Genomic DNA, 23,013 nt, shown 5'->3' with positions numbered 1-23,013 from the left:
AAGCCAGTGCCATCTTACAGACCAGTGGTTCTCAATCCTCCAAATACTGCCACCCTTTAATACAGTTCCTCATGTGTGATGACCCCTCCCTGACCCTCAATCATAAAACTACTTTCATTGCTACTTCATAACTGTGATTTTGCTGATTTTGTGATTTTGTGGGAGTTAGGGAGAAGAGCCAGGTCAGGTGAGGCAAAAGAACTAGTTCTCCTGCCTGAGTTCCATCCCTGAGGATGGTCAGAAGGAAGGAGCTGACTCCTGTAAGTTGTCTTCTGAACTCAAACTTCTTTCCCCTATACACACACACATACACACATGCACCATGATAGGTAGGCTACGGGAACATATGCTAACATGTTCTTCTGAAGGGCAGCAGAGGTCTCTGTCACCTAGAGGTGAGGAGAAGTATTGACTCCCTGTTCCAGATCTTAGTGTCCCTGTGAGCCACACAGAAATAATTCAAGAGACACTGACTGCCACAACAGGCATGGACACCCAATGCCATGCAGGGCACAGCTGGGCACAGACTTTGGGCTCAAAAAGTCCACTGATGACATTTCTCTAGCCCTGGCTTCCAGTGTGTCACAGGCAGAAAAGACAGTCCTTGTGGTACCTGGGGTGCCAGTGGCACTGGAAGGGTCTCAAGCACAAAATTGTGGGGAACCAGACTCTGCATCAGTCAGAGGAGCAGTGACCACTGCCCCAGAGCCCTGAATACCCTATCTTCTCGGCAGCCTGAGAACCCACACTTCACACCGAGGAAGGCGGCATTGCAAGAGAAAGGGCTGGTTCAGGGCATTTCCAAGATCCTGGGAGCATTGGATAGCCATGGTCCAGAGACTCCAGGCTCAGCTACCCTTTACCCTCTGAGCCTGAAGCAGTGTCAACCAGATTGTGTGCTACTGAAAACCCTTTACCTTCCACCATCCCTGTCCAGGGGAGGTGCTAGAGCACTGGGCAGGTCTTGCTATTGGTGAGCTGTGTTGGAGAAATACTGGGGTGTGTGTGTGTGTGTGTGTGTGTGTGTGTGTGTGTGTGTGTGTGTGTGTACTCAGACAGCATGTGACAACTTGAGGACATTAGTTGTTCCACTATCCAGGGAAGCATGTGTCTCCCTGGAGTCACCACCTCTGTCTCATTGCTCTGGCAAGCTACAGGCAAGAAAGGGAAAGAAAAATACTAAAGGCACTCACTTCCCTTTCAGAAGAACAGAGGCTGGACATGCTGGGAGCTCCACAGGCCCAAAGCTCTCCCCACAATCCTGGTTGTACCTCCAGACTCAGCAGAGCTCTAGTCAGAGCCTCTTCCATCCCCTCTCAAAACTTGACCCCAGAATTTTGAGATAAATCTGGTCTGAGGTTAGCACTCCATTCCACAAAGGTCTGTGCCAATCACGGCCCTGTGCATCTAATGACCTCTGCAGACTGTCAGCTCCTAGGTGGAGGCTCAGGGTGAGAGGACAGCCCTGTTTGAGTCTGAGGTCTGCTGCTCACTGATTAGTTAACTCATCAGAAGCCTTGACAATTTCTGCTTCTTGCTTTCTGAGACTCCACAGAGCGCTAGTCACTGAAACTTGGCCAAACTGCTGCTTGTGTTTGGCTCCCACACAGGCACAGTACAGGGACACGGAATGGGGTTTCCTAGCTGATAGGATGAGGCCTACAGAGTCACTTCTGTGCAGGACCATGAGGGCAAAAAGGGGGTTTGTATAAATCAGTTGACAAACTGCTGGTGACTAATGCTTACAACTTTTGAGTAAAGAAAACAATTTTCCTTTACAAATATTGGAACGACACAACTGTTAATGACGTATTTAGGAGAGTCACACTACCCTGAGATCAGAGAACAGACTGTTAGAAAGCTTGGGTTTGTTTGTTTTTTGTGTTTTTTTTTTCTTCCAAAGCATCTGTAGGCACCTAAATTTTCAAAATATTTTTATCCTTTAGCTTGTGATGGAGACACCTTTTGTCCCCTAAGCAGCCCACTTTCCTTCATCTTAAAATAAGGTGCTTACCACGGAGAGATGGCCAGGGACATAGCTGGGGTAGTGGTACTTGCCAGCATGCATGTAGCCCTAAGTTCTGCTCCTTGCCCTGTAGAGTCTGAGCATGGTGTGAGTCTGTGATCCTGAGCACTGCAGAGGCAGAGCAGGAAGATCATAAATTCAACATCATCCTCAGTTGGGCAGCCGGTCGCAGGCCAGCCTGGGCTACATGTGATCCCATCCCAAGACAAACAGATGGGACGGGGAGACAGCACAGCACTGAGAGCATGCACACACCGACATTGTGAGTGGGTGGTTTCCCAACACCCACGAGGTGTCTCAAAGCCCTCTGTCTCCAGTTGCTGAGGGACTGACATCCTCTTTTGACTTCTGTGGCCAGGCACACATGTGGTGCACATATATAATCCAGACAAAACACTTAGACACCTAAAATGGAATAAAAATCTGAAGGAAAGAAAGATGCTTTGAATCAATGCTAAATACAGGTTAGCACTTTGAATTCCCCCAAATTTTTGTTCCAACGAAGTACTTTTTACCCCAGGAGTTTCTTGCCTCTTTTCTTTTGTTGGCGTGCTGCTGAAGACTAAACCCAAGGTCTGGTCTGGGCTAGACAAGTGTCCCAGCCCCAAGCTCCATCCCCAGGAGTCCTAAGGATTTTCTGGTCCAATGCTGTCGTCCTCTTCATTCCTGTTTTGAGACAGGGTCTCACATAGTCTTGGATTTGATAGCCAAAGATGACTTTGAACTTCTGATGCACCTGCCTCCGCCTCCTGAGTGCTGGTATTACAGGCCTGCACCGCCATGCTGTTTTATGCAGTGTTGGGATTGAACCCTGGGGAAGCTCTCTGCTAACTGAGCTCTGTCCCCAGCCCACTGGTGATTCTCACAGCCAAACATTAATTCTCCTGTAATAAATAATTTAATAAAAACTTCTACCTCCAGAAGTCTATAATAAAAATTTTAAGGTCATCTGGGTGTGGTCGCTCATGAGTTTAATCCCAGCACTCATGAGGCAGTGGCAGGAATATGGCTGAGTTGTAAAGCCAGCCCAGGCTTTTTTTTAATTTATTTTTTATTCGATATATTCTTTATTTACATTTCAAATGATTTCCCCTTTCCTGGATCCCCCTCCCTGAAAGTCTCATAAGCCCTCTTCTGTCCCCCAGTTCCCCAATTAACCCCTTCCTGTGCCAGGAGCCATCCTCACTTAGAACTCAATGCCAAGAACTCTCCATACCAGGAGCCATCCCCACCTGGCTCTCAATGCCAGGAGACCTCGATACCAGGAGTCATTCTCACTTAGATCTCCATGCCAGGAACTATTCCTACGTAAATCTTAAAACACCCTCCTTTTGAAGTTCTTCTGTAGATAGGTTACTGTAGCAACCCCTTTCCACTTCACCACCTCATGACCCCTCCTTTTATCATGCCAGAATTCCAACAGCAATAACTAGCTTTACCAGAAATGATGAGAAACTGTTTCTTAGAAATGATGTCAGCCCCCTGAGACTGTTCCCCCCTTTACCCCTCCTAAACCTTTTATGCTTCCCTTTATATTGACTTGTGTGAAAATTAAAGTTTGACAGCTTGATCAGAACTAGACAGGCTGCCCGGCCTCTCTCTTGTCTTGTCGCCCCATCGCCTTTCTTCTAGGTGGCCTAAGGAACCCTGTTGACTGTCCTGAGGGTTGGGACACTGTGGCGCCCAACAGTGAGGTACCTGTGGAGTGATCTAGAGAAAGGAGGTCGTGGATCAAGGAGGAGGGCCCTCTGTGTACGGCTCCCCCCGAGAGGAGCGGATTTGGTTGAAGCAGGGTTGACCTGTCGCTATGCTCGGCCAGGGGAAAATCTCCAGGACAACTTCGTCTCAGAAGGTGAGACCCCATGGGGCAAGCTTTTACTCAACAATCCCTGCTCATTTCAGGGATTCAGGAATCTCTCAAGACACAGGGCTGGGTTAAGAAAAAGAGATCTTAGGTACTTCTTTGAGAATACTTAGGGTCTTAAGTATTATGTTGGACAATTTGTCCCTGGTTCCCAGAGAAAGGAACCATAGATAAGAAAACATGGGCTACAGTAAGAGATTACTATGCAACTTTTGGTCCGGGGGGGAGGGGGGTTGGGGGGGTGAGGGGGTGGGGGGGGGAAGTTCTGGTTACTACCTTTAACTACTGATCTCTGATTAATAACATTATTCAGAATTCTTCCTGCTTGCAGGATCTACTTCTCTGAAAAAGCGCTTGTCTGGACACTGTCTCTGTGCTCTCTTATCCCTCCCAACTCTGATAGATATGGAGGAGGGACATTTAAAACGTTTTCTGTCTATGTCTGCTCTTTTCCCTAATTTCTCAAAAAGACCAAAGTCTATCTTTCTCTACATACTCTGAAATCTAGTCATAATTCAGGTGCTGACACTATCTCCCGGGGAGGAAGCCAACTTGGAGGTGAAGCTACCAGCAGGAGAGCCACTGAAAAAAATTTTTTCTCTCCACCAAATGATAGCAGCAAGGAGCAAGGAGCCTTCTTAAAGGAGCTACGAGACTCAGGGACAAATCTACTTTCAAGATTTATTTCAAAAACAAATATCTAAAAAAAAAAAAAAAAAAAAAAAAAAAAAAACAGAGCCAAAACAAGCCCCTTGACTTTAAATTTTTAAAAAAAATTAAAGTTCGCAGTCACAACCTATGGGCGGACTGCACCCTTAACTTTGGCACTTAGAATCTTCCACAGAGGGCTGGCTCACACCTTAGGAATTTATACAGCTTACCCAAGCTAAGTTCTCTGGAGGAGAATTTATTCTTTGGAAGTCAGAGGCAGCTAAAACGGCCAGAGAAATCGAAAGTGAAAACCACTCACAGGGCAGAATGTAAGTCCTGGACTGCAAAGAAATTCCTGGGCTGTCCTCCCCTCCCACCTCTCTCCACATGGTCATGGCCAGTCTGTACTTATCTACACACACTCTCTCTCTGCCTTTCTCTGTCTCCACTACCCCATTAACTCTCATCCTCCATCCTGAATAAACTTTATTCTATACCATGTCTGTGTGTTTTCGCCTAGGCACCGCCCTTCTCTACCCTGCTGTATATCACATTCTTTAAACCTTTCTCTTTTTATGAACCCAATAGGGGTTAAAAAAGCTATTCAGCAAAACCAGAACGGGGAAGTAGGAAGGGGTGGGTGGGAGGACAGGGGGAGAGAAGGGGGCTTATGGGACTTTCGGGGAGTGTGGGGGCTAGAAAAGGGGAAATCATTTGAAATGTAAATAAAAAATATATATCAAAAAAAAAAAAAGCAGGGCACTATGGAGTAACTGTCAGTGGATGCCACTGTCTCCCCTCCCTTCTCTGGCAGAATTCCCAGAAGAAAAAGAAGATAAGGAGTTAACTCTTAAACAAGAGAAAAAGCAAGTTTCAGAAAAGCAGTTTTTCCATGTACAGGACATGGCATCAAAAAAAAAAAAAAAAAAGAAAAAAGAAAAAAGAAAAGAAAAGAAAAAGAAAAAATTGGTTAAAAGCTAATTTCAAAACTCTCCTGGGGAGGAGAGGAAAATGGGAGACGTCCTATTTCCTCTCTGAATCCTATTGGAGATATCCTTAGTTCTGGTTAAGATATTTGGATCTCTTTGGGACATCAAGTTCCCTCTCTGTGTTGTCTATCTTTGGTGCACCAAAACCTGTCCATATGTGTGTCAATTTGTTTGTCTATTGTCTTGATTAGCTGAATGATTGTTATGTTTATGTTATATGTTGAAAAGAAAAAAAAATGGTTAAAAAAAAAAAAAGAGCGTTATCTACTGGCAGTCCTGCCAGTCTGCAATTTACACAGAGGAAGATGATTAAAGGTGTCTCACATTCTTAACTACGAGTTAAACACAGCTGGAGAAAAAGCTACTTCTTAAGGGGCCAGCAGCCTCAACCTCAATGGTTAATTCTCCTAGAAAAATTTCTACCATGGTGATGATTGGGTTCAAAGTGCTTTATTCCCCTGAAATCACAGCTGGAAAAAAAATTTGGTTTAAATTAATGAGATTTGTGTAATCGCTTCATCTTTATTTCTAATTGGTCTTAAAGGTATAAATGTTTTATATGCCTTGACTATAGAGTATTGGCTCATAAGTTATTGGACATGATTTAAAAAATATAATGATGGTAACAAAAGGTAAGTTTAAAGCTGACAATTTAGGGTTAAAGCTATCTTAAGCAACACGTGACATGACACAATCCAAGAAAAACAGGTCTCTAAGATATTTCTAAACTGACATAATGTTTTATGTGATTCTTATCCTAGAACTCAGACTTATAAAAAATAAGACTTAAAAGAATGGCTCTTCAATAAGTTACACTGTCATACACTCAAACACACAAGCTGATAGACAAACTTTGCAATATGAAAGTAATGTGTTTGCCATTATTTTTAAGGAGAAAAGATTGTTTAAAATTGGGTTTTGCTTACAAAAAATTGTAGTTGTGCTTTGATATTACAGGTTCCTTTTGTTATTTGACCTTCACACAGTGGGGTCTGGTTACAGGCTCCTTGCAAGACTGATGGGTGTAGGTCTGGCCTTATCTTACAGGCCTCACCTAGAGAGATCTGGCCAAAAGAACATTTTTAACAGATTCATACAGATGTGGTTCAAAATAAAGTTCAAACTTATATCTGTGAAAGGTTAAACATAAGTTAAACTTAAAAAAAAACCAGTAAACTAATTTCATTACAAAGTTCTTCCTCAAGAAATGGCTTGCTCTTAACAATGGGCTTTTAAATTTTTTAAGTAAATAATTAAAAAAAATGTTGATAAATTATTTGGCTAAGACACTGCTTTAAGTTTGCCATAAGAGGATTTAAGCCTCTGATGTTCTCAAGGTAAATGCAAAATAAATATTGAGAGACATAACTTGGAGAAAGCTACCGTAAGTATTTGTTAACAGTTTATATGTTTACTTCCATTCCTTGACAAAGAGAATATTAATGTAAAATCTCTCCAAATAAGGTTTTGACATCCTCCAATGAAGATTTGGTGTAATAATAAAGTGTTACAAAATAAAATCACAGAAATAATTTTAAAAAGAATGTTTTAAGAGCATGATGAAATGTTTGTTCCTTATTTTAAACAGCAATCAAATTGATTATTATTAATTGTTAATCTATTACATGGCAAGCCTTTTTAGACAAAATTAATAATTGTTATTCAAAAGATAAATTGTTAAAAAATTTGCCTCCATACATGTTTTTATATTTTTATAGATTTATACATGCATCCTATAAAAATGCATCTACTACTGTGGGAATAAAGCTCATATAATTAAATCACATGTTTATTCTTTTGAGTGTCCCCTTGCTTCAGCACAAATAATTGAATTTGGTGCTGTAGCTCCTCTTTTTAAAATGTTAAAACTCAAACTTTTAATTTTTATATTAATAATATATGTATATATATATCATGCCTTACAATTGCTTAAAATTGTTTCCTTTTTAATGCTACCAATTTTTAACTTTTACAATTATCTATACAAATACAATTCGAAATAATTAATTAAAAAATATGCATATGATTATTAACAGCTTCTCAAGCTTTCTAGTTATAAATGTTTTAACAGAAGAAACAACAACAACAACAACAAATAAAATTAGTCATCACATATGTTATTTTTCTATATTGGATGTTCCAAATCAGATTAAGACAAATATTATAACTGATTATTATAGCCAGTTACTTGAGATGTTTTAACAATTTGATGTTGGTCATATTACTGAGATTCCTCACAATTCGCAAAGACAAGATATTATGGAACCAGCCCATAGAACTTTACAACAATATTTTTATAAAAAAAAAAAAAAAAGAATCACATCTCTATATACCACAAAAATTTTAAAATGTTAATGCCAGGGAACTCTCTGAGTGTAGAGAGAGGGCATGTTTGTGTTTTTTCTGCAGGATGCTGAAGGAACATGCTAGCTGCCAAAGTATGATAATGCTGAGACAAAGAATGATGCTGATTATAATCACTGAAAATGGCCACAGTTGGATGCCTCTTTGGATGCCTCTTACTAATGCTGACACCACGGACATCTACGGACTCAACATCCCTCTTTGCATGGCAAATTTATTAAGCTAAAAATTGGACAAATTATAAACAGATTAAAGGGGAGATATTGGCTACTGCTGATTGCCCCCCTTCAGGGTGTCAAAAGGCCATATATTTAAATTTTACAGATTTCAAGTGTAGACCAGATACAATGTGGCCTGACATTTATTTTCTTTAAGACATCCACAGGATTTACTTTGGTTGTTTGGGGCCTTTGGGAGAGCCTCTGGACTTCTCCTGTGGGATTACATCTAAGTAAAACATAATGTTACATGCTCAGCTAGTTTTCAAAAATATGATGAGTCCTGCCTGGCCTCTAATCCTTCTACAAATGGATGGTGCACACCTTTACAAATTACATTCACCACCCATGCAAAGTCTCCCAATTTACATTGGCAAAAAGGATATAAACAGGGTCTTCGCCTCTATGTACTTGGGTGTGATGCAGGTATTATTTTCTCCATTAAGCTCCTTAAAGAGCCTTTATATCATGCCCAGCCAGTCCCAATGGGACCTAATTCTGTGTTGGTACCTCATCCTGTTCCTCCTAAAGGAATTGATCAAGACACCACCTGTACTCCTTCTATTAAAGACACATCCCTACCTTCTGTATTTCCCTTCCAGCCACCAGCTAAGCCATCAGCCACTACACTGCCTGTACAGCCAGCTCCCACTAAAAATCTTGTACTTTCTTTAGTTAATCAGACTTTTCTCACTTTAAATGAAACTTCCCCTGAACTTGTTGAAGATTTCTGGCTGTGCTACCATTCCCAACCACCCTTTTATGAAAGAATTGCTGTTCTTGGTGATCTCTCCCCCCCACGCTGACGACCCACGGCGCTGCCGTTGGCAAAAGGGCGCTTAGCCAAGTCTTTCATTAACCCAGATATCTGGCCTGGGACTTTGTGTGATCCCTAGTGGAACAAATGTCCCCTCACTTTATGCTCACTTGTGCAATGAAACTTATTTTCCCCCTCCTGGTAATTATTTTATTCTCCCCCCAGAGGGAACTTGGTGGGCGTGCCTTGATGGCCTTACACCTTGCCTCTCTGCCTCAGTTTTTCAAAATCGAAAGAATGGGGAGAACCCTGAGTTTTGCATTCTTATTAAGATGTTCCCTTGTTTAGTTTATTATCACTCTGAAGAATTTTTTCACTTGTGGGATCAATCCACATCTACTGGAGGCTCCACTTCTTTGAGCCTCCCTCGCAGAGAACCTATCTGCTGTTACTCTCTCTGTCCTACTTGGCCTTGGAACTGTGGGGGCAGGGACAGGTATTTCTTCCCTCGTTCCTTCCAACTCTAGGTACATGGAGCTAAGTGCTACCATCGATCAAGACGTCCAACGCCTTCAGCAGGGGATTATTGATCTCTCCGACTCCATTGACTCCCTAGCTGAGATTGTCCTCCAAAATAAGCGAGAACTTGATCTCCTGTTCCTCCAACAGGGTGGACTTTGTGCAGCTTTAAAAGAAGAGTGTTGTTTTTACGTTAGTAAGACAGGAGTTGTAAAAGACAGCATGAAAATAGTCAGACAAGGCCTAGAAAAACGTAAGAGAGAAAGAGAACAGAAAGAAAGTTGGTATGAAAATTGGTTTTCCACCTCTCCATGGCTCACTACACTTTTACCCAGTGTCCTAGGACCCTTTGTAGGTCTGTTATTGTTATTTTCGTTTGGACCATGGGCTTTTAAACGCCTCACAGCCCTAATTAAGAAGCGGATAGATGACTTGGCAGCCAAGCCTATTCAGGTACATTACCATCGTTTGGCTATGGAAGATTGAGAGATGGCTACCTAAACCCCCCAGGGCAAAATAGACCAAACAGCACACTCTAGAGCCTTAACAGAAAGAGCATCCTTGTCACAGCCATTCCAGCCGGGACTCCAGAAGGAGCCCCACAAGCTAAAGGCATCAATAACAATTAACTTGCTGGGCAGTTAGCCAATGACGGGCAATTTCCCAGGGTCACTCCCACCTAAGACAGGTAGGTGTCTCTGGAGGCTGGCAAGACGATCGAACGAACGGGAACGGGATGATGGATGACCGGGTCGATTCCTAAGACAGGCGCTGTCCCATTATCTTGATGCCTTATCTGCTTGCCATCAATGGCTGTCTGACCTCTGCTCTCTATACAGAGAAGGGGGAGTTGCCAGGAGCCATCCTCACTTAGAACTCAATGCCAAGAACTCTCCATACCAGGAGCCATCCCCACCTGGCTCTCAATGCCAGGAGACCTCGATACCAGGAGTCATTCTCACTTAGATCTCCATGCCAGGAACTATTCCTACGTAAATCTTAAAACACCCTCCTTTTGAAGTTCATCTGTAGATAGGTTACTGTAGCAACCCCTTTCCACTTCACCACCTCATGACCCCCCTTTTATCATGCCAGAATTCCAACAGCAATAACTAGCTTTACCAGAAATTATGAGAAACTGTTTCTTAGAAATGATGTCAGCCCCCTGAGACTGTTCCCCCCCTTTACCCCTCCCAAACCTTGTATGCTTCCCTTTATATTGACTTGTGTGAAAATTAAAGTTTGACAGCTTGATCAGAACTAGACAGGCTGCCCGGCCTCTCTCTTGTCTTGTCGTCCCATCGCCTTTCTCCTAGGTGGCCTAAGGAACCCTGTTGACTGTCCTGTGGGTCGAACACTCCTGCTTCCCTGTCCAGTATTGCCCTACAATGCTGCACTGAGGCTTTTCAGGACTAGGGGCCTCTCCTTCCTTCTTCTTGGGCATTATTTGATATGTAAATTGTTTATAGTGAGTTCGAGGCCAGCCCAGTCTTTATAGTGAGTTTCAGGCCAGCCAGAACCACACACTGAGACCCTGTCTCAAAACAAACAAACAAATAAACACACAACAACCAAACAATAACAACCACAACCACATTGTTGTGCTGCTCAAAATCTTTGTTAGTGTTTTGCTGGGATCTCCATGAAGATGGCGTGTCAATATCTCCATTTGTGGCCACATGCCTCTGACACACATAATTCTACATTCTTGCACTCAGTTGATTAAGTTCTTCTATAAGTGCATATAAGCATTGGAGTAGTAGCTCATGCCTATAATCCCAGCATTTAAAAGGACTTTGAAACTGAGACCACTCTAAGCTATAGAGAGAGGGAGACCTTGCTTCAAATTAAAACAAAAACAAAAACAAAACAAAAAACAAAAAAACTTCACACTTGTTTTGCAAGATATTTTTCTAGGTGATTTTTAGTCTCTTAAACTGGAATGCTCTTCTACTCTGTCTTCTTGTCTAGCTCGTCATTACCAGTGTCGAAAAGTTATGTTTATTTAATGTGTTGAGTCTTGTGCTAGCAATGACTTCTAAAAAAAAGTATCCTCCTGCAGCCCTGGGTCTCAAACAGTGGCCATAGTCACTCGGAGGCAAGTTGTGTGGACGGCCGCCTGTGTCTGCCAATTTGGAGGGTGAATCCATCTCCTCCTTGGACTCTTTATACCTTCTGTTTATTTCCCAGTTAGCCTGCCGTCCAGATACTCATGCTGGTGGATGCAGGGAGGCAGCTGCTCTCATCTGACCTTCACCTTCCAGGTTTTGATGGTCCACACTCAGACAGCACATTTGCTGTAGATTTGGTGAGATCCCACAAATTTACCAAGAGTTTCATCACAATTGGCGGTAGAATTTATCTACCAGAAGAATGGTGGGCTTGGCTTGGGGTGATAGCTCAGTTGACAAAGTGTCTGCCTTGAAAGCATGAGGAACCAAGTCTGATGTTTGTTTTCCTGGTTGAAGATGGAGACAGAAAGATCCCTAAGGCCTGCTGGACAGCCAGGCTAACATAATCAGTGAATTCCAGGCCAGGGAAAAACCCTATCTCAGAACATAAGGTGGACAGCACCTAAGGAACAACAGCTGTGTTTGTCCTATGACCTCCATATTCTGGTGCACACTCAGACACACACAAACACACACACGCACACAGACACACACAAACACACACACTCACACAGACACACACATCTATACACACACACACTCACACAGACACACACATCTATACACACACACACTCACACAGACACACACAAACACACACTCACACACATACAAACACACACACACTTGCACATCTAAAATAAAAAAGTGCTGATGGTCAGGAGTGGTGGTGGACTCCTTTAATCCGAGCACTCATGCAGATCTCTGTGAGTCTGAGACCTGCCTGGTCTACATAGTGAGTTCCAGGCCAGCCAGAGCTACATAGCTAGATTCTGTCTCAAAAAATAATAATTGTTTTCAGTTTATTATTTCTGACAGCTTTGCTGAAATGTGATTTCCATGCCATACAATTCACCCACTTAAAGAGTATAGTCCGGCTGATCATGACAGTGCATGCCTGTAATCCTAACACTTACACTTGGGAGGCTAAGGCCTGAGGATTGCTTAGAGTTCAAGGCTAGCCTGGACGATGGTGTGAGACCCTGTCTCAAAAACAAAGCAGAGAGGAGAGAGGACAGGTCAGGCTGTTACCTGACAGGAGTCACAGCCCTCCATCCCTGCACAAAGCATGTCACCTTTGATCATCCTGGTAGTGTTGTCTGAGGAAGAATTGGTCATGTACTTCTGCTCACAGTCATGAGTGTGCACAATGGGGACCTCCACTTCCTTCAGGTGGTAGGGCGGAGGCAGTGGCCCTGTGGGGAAAAGCCAGTGAGGACGAAAGCTGGAGGCTTCTGCCTCTTCCCGCCAGTTCTGGCAAAGGACACAGAGTCTTCCCAGTACCCACTGTGGTTCTCGATGACACCCCAGCCAGCCACCCAGCAGGTCTTCTTTGAGGAGATCCTCTGGGAGGCAGCAGGGAGGAAAACATGGTGGACATGCTCAGACAGCACAACTGGGGTGTATAGTTTCAGCAGACTAATGTCTGCCTCCCCTGCTGCAGACAGCTTGTCACTAAACATGGGGTGGCAGATGATCTTGGCCACCTTCACCAGCTGATCATCTTCATAGAGCCTCAGCTGTCCAACTTGGACTCTAAAGTCAAAGCCCTCCCTCTATATTTGTCCTGGGAGACAGGACAATGAACCCCTCAGAGGGCCTGAGGAATAGCAAAAATCATTACCAGCAGACACATAAGGATCAGTCAGAACAGACGTGGGGATCAGGAGGGTGTCAGAAATCCTGCCTCCCGCAGGAAGGCAAGTACCTCACCAAGTACCACCCATTTCCTGACACCCATCTGCTCTCAAGCAAGAGAACTGGTGACCCCACTCAAGGCTGTACTCAGTGAGCAGCAGTTAGCACCCACTGAGAGTGGATGAGGGAACCCCACAGATGTGTTCCCATATGCTGTGCTTCAGATTGTAGAACCACAGGCTGACCTTGGATGGGAACCAGCAGACTGAGACAGGGCAGCCCCCAATGATGCCTACCAATGCCTGTCCTGAGCCAAGGTCTGTGGAAGCAAGTAGGGTTATCAGTCACCGGGCAACAGGGACATTTCTGGAAAATCGATAGTCTGACATAACCCCACGGTATCTGAAACATAAGGGATCCTGGAGAGAACTCACCAGGAGACAAGGCATTGGGCTCCCCAGACAGGGGAGAGCAAGGAACAAAATTCACACATCACAGAGATTTCTGTTCCCACACACGGGTGTCTGCAGCCAGGATATCTGAGGGCAGAGGTGCTAATGATCAGTAGGTCAAGGAGATTCAGAGTAGTGTAGATGAACAAGAGAGTGGTCAGCCAGGAAGAGGTGCAGGGTGGCAATTGCCTGAGGGAAGGCTGGTGGCCTCTCTGCCATCCCCCTTTCCCTGTGTTGCCTCTGCTCTGGAGCACACATGATAAAATAAGCAGAAGGTCCTGACCAGCAAACAGGGCCCCGAGGCCACAGGACAGGGTTTATCACAGATCTGGGTCTAATGTAGCAGAGGGTTGACAGCGCCCATTCATGGCCCAGATTCTTTGCCTTGAGTGTGAGTCACACATTTCCTCCAGGTTTGGATTGGCATGTCCTTCCTCCCACCCCGCCCTGATCTAGAAGGATAAATGGAGAGGGAACCTGAGGCTGGGTAGACAAGATCAAAGACAGCTACAGTGATCTCTCCCAGGCCCTGAAGCAGAGTGGCCAAGCCACTAGAGACCTCAAGCTCCTGGAATGGGCCTACCTTCCTGCTCCCAGGTTCCTGGCTTGTTCTGCACCCTGCAACCCTATAGGCCTAGCCCAGCCCTCACCTCCAACTGGGCCTGCACTGCTCCTCACTGTGTCCAAATGCTGAAGCTGCTGCTGCTGACACTGCCCCTCCTATGCAGTCTGGTGCATGCAGCCCCTGGTGAGTTCTACCCTGGGCCCTCCCTGTCCCTCTCACTGACCCTCATGGCTCATAGGACAGGGTATTAAGATTGGCCCTGTCCTGTCCCCAGGTCCAGCTCAGCCACGAGAGGGCATTGTGGGGGGACAGGAGGCACCTGAGAACAGGTGGCCCTGGCAGGTGAGCCTGCGTAAAAAAGGCACCAACTGGAACCATACCTGTGGCGGCTCCCTCATCCACCCACAGTGGGTGCTCACGGCGGCACACTGTGTGGGACCGTGAGTCTCTCTGGGCCTGGCAGGGTGGGACAAGGAATGGGGAGGAGAGTGGGGTAGGATGGGATCATCACACACCATCTCTGGGTTTCTGGAATAACAAGGACATACTAAACGAATGTCTCTTCTCTTTAGGGATATCATTGGCCCCAACACGGTCAGAGTAACACTCCAAAAGAAGTACCTCTATGACCATGACAACCTGCTGACTGTGAGCAAAATTATCCCACACCCTGACTTCTACATCTTCCAGAATGGGGCAGACATTGCCCTGCTGAAACTCACAAACCCTGTGAACATTTCCAGCAAGGCCCGCCCTATCTCCCTGCCTCCCGCATCCATGACCTTCCCCTCAGGAACATTGTGCTGGGTGACAGGCTGGGGCAGAATTGGAAAAAAAGGTATGTGGTAGAGACAACTAAGGTGAGACAAGAGAGGGGTGGCCACACCACATCCCCAGCACAGGGCTTCCCTCCAAATTGTAGGACAGAAATCTGAAGACCTAGGAAGTGGGAAGGCATCAGAACAACAGGGCTCTCAGGTCCCATAAGCCAGGAGACCCCAGCATAGCTAGGATAAGTCATTCGGTCCCTCGAATCTCAGACGCTTTATGTCTGAAGGGGCCACAGTCTGCTTGTATTTCAGGGATTTGATGGAGAGCAAGACCACACTTACCAACAATGTTACACACACACACACACACACACACAGAGAGAGAGAGAGAGAGAGAGAGAGAGAGAGAGAGAGAGAGAGAGAGAGAGAGAAGCTGGTTACAATTGGCATTTCACAGGCCATGTCAGTGACCCACATTTCAAGGGCTGTGGCCCAGGCCTGAGGTATTGTGGGTGGCTGGACGGGGAACCTTCAGTGCCAATTTCTCTTCTCCCTAAGAGTCTTGCTTCATTTCTTTTGACAACTCAGAGCAGAGCTTTGGGGACAGGGCCACGAACAGACAGGCCCTGGCTGTGGAGCACAGGGTGAATAAAATTTCCTCATTTACAGATGTAGTGCATGAGAATAGTGTCTGAGACCAGGGCTCCACTGGGATCCTCTACCCAGCCTAGGCCAGAGCCAGCCATGCTGACCTGCCTTCCACTGACCAGACAGGGCGCTAAAGACCCTCAGGACTGTCCTCCTTCTCTGAATAAGGTCAGAAATCCAGGTCCAGCCTGGAGGAAGAAGCCAGGTTGGCAGAGCTGAATGAAGTGAACCTGACTCACAGAGGGACTTGTGAGCAGAACTACCCTCAGAGGACAGGGTTAGCTGAGCCCGTCCCAGCCTGGCACCTGGGACCCTGTCACAGGATGGTCTTTCTTTCACCCACAGTAAAACTGCCGCCACCATTTCCTTTGATGGAGGTGGAAGTTCCCATTGTAGAAAACCGCCTCTGTGACAGGATGTATCACAAAGGTCTCAGCACAGTTGACCATGTCCGCATTGTCCGTGACGACATGCTGTGTGCTGGGAAAGAAGGACGTGGCTTCTGTAAGGTGAGCTCCTGTCCCCTCACCCTGCCACCCCCACCCAGCCTTTACAAGAGTACTGACCTGTGTCCTCTCTAGGGCGACTCCGGAGGACCTCTGGTCTGCAAGGGAAAAAACACCTGGCTGCAGGCAGGTGTGGTGAGCTGGACAAAGGGCTGCGCACTGCGCAACTGGCCTGGCGTCTACACCCGGGTCACCTATTACTTGGACTGGATCCGCCGCTATGTCCCCAGGGACTTCTGAGTTGCATTCAGGGTGACCTCTGTTGCTCCCAACATGCTGCTTCCTGCCCGGGTGGCATCCCTGACTTCCTCTCCTGCTCCCCATCCTGAGCCCCAACTCTGCTCTACCTAAGCCCCTGACCACCCGTGTTCCTCCCACTCAGGTAGCTACACTGTGCAGGCGGCCACTCTCTGCTGTGGCTCAATAAAATGCATTAAAGCTGCCATGAGTTCTGTTGTGTATCTGGCATCAAAAGGAGTAAATGAAGTGCCTGGGAGAGTCGGGGTGATGTTGCGTGAGCTTGGGGTGACAGCCGTGGGCCTTGACTGCTACAGTGAGGTGGATCCTCTTCACCACCCTGTCTGTCATCTTAACTTCTCTCTACACATGTTCCTTCCTTCTGGGTAAGGAGCAACCACACCACACCCTTGGGATCCAGGAAATAGCAGGAAAACCTTAAGAGATAAATATAGGAGGTGAAAGGGTTGGTTCACCAGGTAAAGGTCTTTGTCATTTACACCTACACACACACACACACACACACATACACACACACACATACACATACATACCATGATTACAGTAAAAATAAGCAAATAAACAAATAAATATAATCTTAAAATCTAAAGATGATGGGGGGAAGGGTAACATGCCTTTAATCCCAGCACTCAGGAGGCAGACGATCTCTATGAGTTCCAGGCCAGCCTGGTCTATAGAGAGAGTTCCAGGATAGCCAGAACTACATGGAGAAATCCTGCCTTAGAAAAAAAAAAAAAACCCAAAAGATAAACCTGGGACTCAGCAGATGACACAGTCAGTAAAACAGGAAGATGGGAGTTAGGTCCCAGAACTGATTTGCAAAAACAAGGAGTAATAAAACATGACCATAGCCCTAGCACCAGGGAGTTGGAAACACGCACCTAGAGACATGAGTGAGCTCCTAACAAACCCCGATTTGTTGTTGGGTTGGTTTCTTTTGGCAGGGTGTGCCATTTTGGGTGTTTGTTTATATTTTTGGTTTTTCAAGTTAGAGTTTCTCCGTGTAGTCTTGGTTGTCCTGGTTGTCCTTGATTGTCCTTGCTCTGTAGACCAGGCTGGCCTCAAACTTATAGAGATCCTTCTGCCCCTGCCTCCCAAGTGCTGGGATTCAAAGTGTGAATCACAAGCACAGAGCTGGGAAAACCAGAACAAAACGGAAAAAAAAAAAAAAGAAAGATAGTGCTGTGAGGAATGACATCTAGGGTTGACCTCTGACCTTCACATGGACACACAGACATGTGCATACATACAGAGAAAAGGGGGAAGAGGACTGAGGACTGCAAGGCTTCCTACAAACAAACCAAGAAATGTAGCACAGCCTGCACCCTTCCCCTCAGCCAGGCACACTCCTCCATACTACCTGCTGGTGACAGGAGACATCCTTTCTTGTCAGATTAACAGTTAGTTCCCATGACTGTGCCCAGTGGGGACTGTCCTGGAGGCTCACCTTCCCACAGACACTGCCACAGTCAGGTCAGCTCCATTCCTGCTGTTTGAAATGCCTTGTGAGGGTTGCAGTCAGCTGCAGCCTGGGACCTGAGCCTGTCCCCATTCAGGCTTCTCAGGCCATTACTGTTCCTGTGCATGTAGGTGTCCTGTGACTGGAACCTGCTGTTAAAGGCGTGGCTGAGATCTTGGGGTAACAGATCTCCATTTGTCTAAACAATAGAAAACTGCTCCCTTGGGGAAGAGTATCTTCACCTCCCTTGAGTAGTCAAAAAAATCAGAAATACTGCACTGTTGCTGATGCTGCCTGTCCTTTCTCACTGCAGTTGTGTGTGTGTGTGTGTGTGTGTGTGTGTGTGTGTGTGTGTGTGTGTGTGTGTGTGTTTGTCTGTGTGTGTGTGTGTGTGTGTGTGTGCACATTTGTGGAAAACAGATGTCTTAAAAAAAATCAATAAATAAAACAAGGTCTCTCACTTGCCAGGGGCTTGCTCAATTAGCCTGGGCTGGCTCATCAGGAGGCCTGAAGTCCTCTGTCTCCACCTGCACAGCCACAGGATCACTAAGGTGTCACCATGCCCAGGGTTTTTCTTGTTCCTTTGCTTTTGTTTTGTTTTACATCCTGACCACATTTAATCCTCCCTGTACCTCCCCTTGTCCTCCCCTCCCCCTCCTGCCTCCACTCTTCCTCCATTTCCTTTCAGAAAAGAGCAGGCCTCCCTTGGATATCAGTCAGCCATGCATATCCAGTTGCAGACTGGGCACCTCCTCCCCTTTTCAGGATAAACAGGACAACCCACTATGAGGAAAAGGGTCCCAAAGGTAGGGCAGAGTCAGAGATGGCTCCTGCTCCCTCCCACTGTGGGAGTCCCACAAAAAGACCAAACTACACAGCTGTCACACATGTGCAGAGGGCCTAGGTCAGGCCCATGCAGGCTCCCTGGTGGGCACTTCAGTCTCTGTGAGCCCAGGTGAGTTGATTCTCTGGCTTTCGTGTGGTGTCCTTGACCCCTTCTTCAATCCTTCCTCCCCTCTTCCCAGCATTCCTCAGGCTCCATCTGAGGTTTGGCTGTGGGTCTCTGCATCTGTTTCTGTCAGCTCCTGGGGGAAGCCTCTCTGATGACTGCTGGGCTAGGCAAGACTCTCTGAGGACAGAAGAGTATCACTGGGAATCATTTCATTGACTTTTAAATGTTTTTCCAGTCGTCTTTGGTTCTCTCCCAGGTCTCTGTGCTCTCCAGCCTCTGGTTCCTGGCCCTCCAGGCCATGTCAGGAGTGGTTCCCTCTCAGGCTGGATCAGCCATGGTTGGCCACTTCCACAATTTTGCACCACATTTACCCCAAAACATCTTGCAGGCAGACAAATTGTAAGTTAAGGGTTTTGTGGCTGAGATTGTGTCCTGATCCCTCCACAGGACAGAGGAGATGGCCGGGTTAGCCTTCATATCCCACATCGCTAGAAGTCTCAGCTGAGGTCACCCCACAGATTCCTGGGAGTATCCATTGCAATAGGTTTCCAGCCCCTCCCAGAGAGATCCCCACATTCATTCCCATGGGTTCTTAGGACCCAAATTCAAGTCCTCATAATTACAAGACACAGCTTTGCTGACTGAGCCATCCGTGCAGCCCTGGCTGTGGTCCTGTGGAGATTGTTAAGGACATCGAGTAAGTGTCACATAGAAAGCATCCACCCTGGCCTGGCACACTGCCATGCTGCTATCTGAACTTGATACCCAAAGACACATGCTTGTCTCGTCTGAGGTGACACATGTCCCAGCTGTCCCCTGTCCCCAGTGGTTCCTTATTAGGTTTTGTATTGTTAATCTAGTCTCACTATGGCGCCCAAGCTGACAACCAATTCATGACCTTCCTGCCTCAGCGTCCGGAGTGCTGGCTGGCAGGGTCCACCTCGTCCAGCACCCTTATCAGACATCTGTGCATCCTCCTCCATTATGCCAGGATTGTTTTAACATCCTAGGGATCTGTTTTCTGCTAGCAGGCTCCCAGTGAATCCTGGGACGAGGCCTCACTGATGCCTGAGATGTGGTTTCCTTTTAAGACCATTTTCTGAGAATTCAGCCATACAGTTTATGTAACAGGCTCAGAGAATGAAAGTCAGAACCTAAAAACCTGAAGCTCTAACTTTGAGGTCCACAGCCTGGCTGGGATAGGGGCACAGAGCAGGGACCACACCGGGCTTCCCTCTCAGTGTGTGTCTCAGTCCAGTGATGGTTCACAGATACACTCAGCTCAATCCTGCTGTTAGGGGTCAAAGGGCAGCCTGAGGGAAGTCAGCAGCCCAGAGGAGGGGCCAGTCCCAGCCCCACTCTTGGACAGAACCCCAGAGACAGGAAGACCAGGCCCTTAGAGGGAATTGCCACTGTGGTCCACAGCAATGACCCGGGAAAACAGGAGACCCGAGAAGTTGGGGAAAGGGTCACCAATACCAGACCGTGACCTCCCTCTGCCCGTCTATCTGGACAAAGGCCACACATGTCATTGGTCGATGGGAGGACACTGGGATGCACAGGTGGAATTTCTTCCTGACCAGCAGACCTAGGATCCAGGGTGTCCAGAGCTATGCAGGGAACTAGGTGACAAAGGGAATAGGACACCAGGTCCCTCAGACCAGAGGCAACAGGTCTCCTACAGGAACCTGTGGTGGCTCCAATATTTGGGACTCAGAGGATCTGTCCATGAAGGACACCCCTCAAGCTAGGTGGCATGAGGGTCTGGTGCCAGGAGCCATCCTCTCTTAGAACTCAATGCCAAGAACTCTCCATACCAGGAGCCATCCCCACCTGGCTCTCAATGCCAGGAGACCTCGATACCAGGAGTCATTCTCACATAGATCTCCATGCCAGGAACTATATTACATAAATCTCAAAAGCCCCTCCTTTTGAAGTTCATCTGTAGATAGATTACTATAGTCTGGGACCAGATGGGATGGCCTGTGGGGACACATGACTCCCTCACCCTGGTCTCTCTAAGCTGGGATGAGCTGGCAGATCCTACCCCCCAAACAGTCCCTTCATAGACTGGCACCTGAGGGAGGCAGGCACAGACTCACCTCATGTCGTTACCCTTTCCCTTTCACCGCCTCATGACCCCCCCCCTTTTATCATGCCAGAATTCCAACAGCAATAACTAGCTTTACCAGAAAGTATGAGAAACTGTTTCTTAGAAATGATGCCAACCCCCTGAGATTGTTCCCTCTTTACCCCTCCCAAACCTTGTATGCTTCCCTTTATATTGACTTGTGTGAAAATTAAAGTTTGACAGCTTGATCGGAACTAGATAGGCTGCCCGGCCTCTCTATTGTCACCCCATTGCCTTTCTTCTAGTTGGCCTAAGGAACCCTGTTGACTGTCCTGCGGGTCGGGACAGTCTGGGACCAGATGGGATGGCCTGTGGGGACACATGACTCCCTCACCCTGGTCTCTCTAAGCTGGGATGAGCTGACAGCCCCCCCAAACAGTCCCTTCACAGACTGGCACCTGAGGGAGGCAGGCCCAGACTCACCTCATGTCGTTACTCGTGCCTCACTAGGTCAAACGTTTAGTGTCCATTCTTTGTTTAAAGATGTATTTTATTTTTAATAATGTGGGAGAGCCATATACACACATGAGTGCAGGTACTCATGGTGGCCACAGGAGGGCGATAGACGCCCTGGAGCTGAAGTTACAGCTGGTCCAAAACCATCCATACCTGGGTTGTCTATAAAGGCAGTTCTTGACTTAACTGTCCGGTCGTCCCTCCTGTGCCTACTGTGCAGTCTTGAGCTTCAGCTGTGGGACAGGAAGGCCTGAAATAGCCACGTCATGGCACATGATGTCACGTACTGGAGGAGGACTGAACAAGTCTCCCCAGCCTCGGTTCCCCAACACCTGATCTGGAGGGTGTCAATGGAGCTCTCCCACCCTGCCCTGAGATTTGGAACTGAGAAAGGTCCTGCACTCTGCACTCTGGCCACGAGGCCCCAGCCATGACAGGAAACCCTGCTAGGGAGACAGAGACTTGGCCGCTCTGACCGGAGGTGGAGTCAGAAGACCCAGGGCTGGATGTGGGAACAGGGACACTGAGGAAGGTGTGTTGTCACAGAGGCCTAAGCTCACACAGGCTTTCTGAGGAGCCCCAGAGGCTGGACTCCCAGATGTGAGAGAGTGTATCCTGCAGGAACCAGGAGGGCTGCCTGGAGGGGACCCTGTGGCCTTCCCACACTGGGAAAATAAACTCAGGTTTCAGTGAGGACAGCATCCTATCTCTGCTGAATTCTGCCTCTGAGCTGGTCTCTGCATTCTGGGCTTCAGAGTTCATGTGAAGACAGGTGGAGGTAACAGCTCTTCCCTGACAAATGCAGCAGGATGGAGACGCTGTCCGCAGACCTTACCTCCTCCCTCCTCCCTCCTCTCTCCTCCCTCATCCATTCTCACTCCTCACTCCTCACTCCTCCCTACTGGCTCATCCTTCCTCCTTCCTCCCTCCTCCCTCCTTTCTCCTCCCTCATCCCTCCTTGTTCTTCCCTATTTACAGCAAAAATGAGGCCCTGCCTGGTCTTGTCACCATGATAGACAGACTCCACGACCTTCTGACCCTGACCTAGAAATGGTCAAATCCCTCAGACCTCTCAGCTCCCCTCCGCTCCTGTCATGCATTCTGTTCATGTCTACCCTCCCTGCTGTGCACCAAGATCAGTCCTCCAGAGAACATCTAAATATTTAGAATACCTGGATTGAATTATTATATAGAACTCAGGAAGCAATTTTAAAAAAAAAATGTAAAAAACATTTGCACACTCACCGAAAACGATATGCAAATAGACAATACAGATATGTAGCAAAATGTATACCATTAGGCCTGACAAAATGCTAATTAGAGACAGGGAGAACAGACACAGAGTGTGGCAAGGTTGGCAGAGTGCTTGTCTAACTTTCAGGAGGCACTGCATTGGGTTCCATGCCCAGAATAAGCTGAAGGTGGCAGTGTTGATTTCCTTCCTGACAGAATCACCTGAATTCTTTTGTTACATCCATTTAGGTGGGATGGAGCATCTACTGTCCAGGCACCATTCCCTGGTGGGCTCCTAGATGCTGTGAATGAAGACAGAGCTGAGATGCTTTCATACATGGCACTATGTTCAAAGACTGTGTCCATTATATGACTACTCGCCTCAT

At 46.7% G+C, this 23,013-nt stretch overlaps 3 protein-coding genes and 1 pseudogene across 5 annotated transcripts in view; all 4 read left to right on the top strand.

Annotated features, from left to right (window-relative positions):
• LOC127693943 (tryptase-like) overlaps positions 1-16,583 on the top strand; it is a 212,457-nt gene extending 195,874 nt beyond the window's left edge. For both annotated transcript variants that reach the window (XR_007979769.1, XR_007979768.1), the window contains exon 7: positions 16,521-16,583. The gene's annotated coding sequence lies outside the window, so the exon portion shown is untranslated. The remainder of the gene's footprint in view (positions 1-16,520) is intronic.
• The window catches only part of LOC127693937 (tryptase-like), a 158,217-nt gene that overhangs the window by 61,210 nt on the left and 73,994 nt on the right, over positions 1-23,013 (top strand). Inside the window, exon 6 of one of the 2 annotated variants that reach the window (XM_052195241.1) lies at positions 16,521-16,583. The exons of the other annotated variant lie outside the window; for it this stretch is intronic. The gene's annotated coding sequence lies outside the window, so the exon portion shown is untranslated. Of the gene's footprint in view, positions 1-16,520; positions 16,584-23,013 lie in introns of those variants that run through there. 2 annotated transcript variants of the gene reach the window in all.
• The window catches only part of LOC127693942 (tryptase-like), a 176,114-nt pseudogene that overhangs the window by 95,267 nt on the left and 57,834 nt on the right, over positions 1-23,013 (top strand).
• The window catches only part of LOC127693941 (tryptase-like), a 141,957-nt gene that overhangs the window by 61,260 nt on the left and 57,684 nt on the right, over positions 1-23,013 (top strand). The window contains exon 2 of the mRNA XM_052195254.1: positions 14,209-14,267. Within this exon, the coding sequence (XP_052051214.1) occupies positions 14,223-14,267 (45 nt within the window). The 5' untranslated portion in view covers positions 14,209-14,222. The remainder of the gene's footprint in view (positions 1-14,208; positions 14,268-23,013) is intronic.

Source organism: Apodemus sylvaticus, chromosome 10 (assembly GCF_947179515.1).
Source record: "Apodemus sylvaticus chromosome 10, mApoSyl1.1, whole genome shotgun sequence".
Taxonomy (NCBI): Eukaryota; Metazoa; Chordata; class Mammalia; order Rodentia; family Muridae; genus Apodemus; species Apodemus sylvaticus.
Note: the sequence above shows the minus strand (reverse complement) of the source record. Positions and strands in the feature narration are given on the sequence as shown.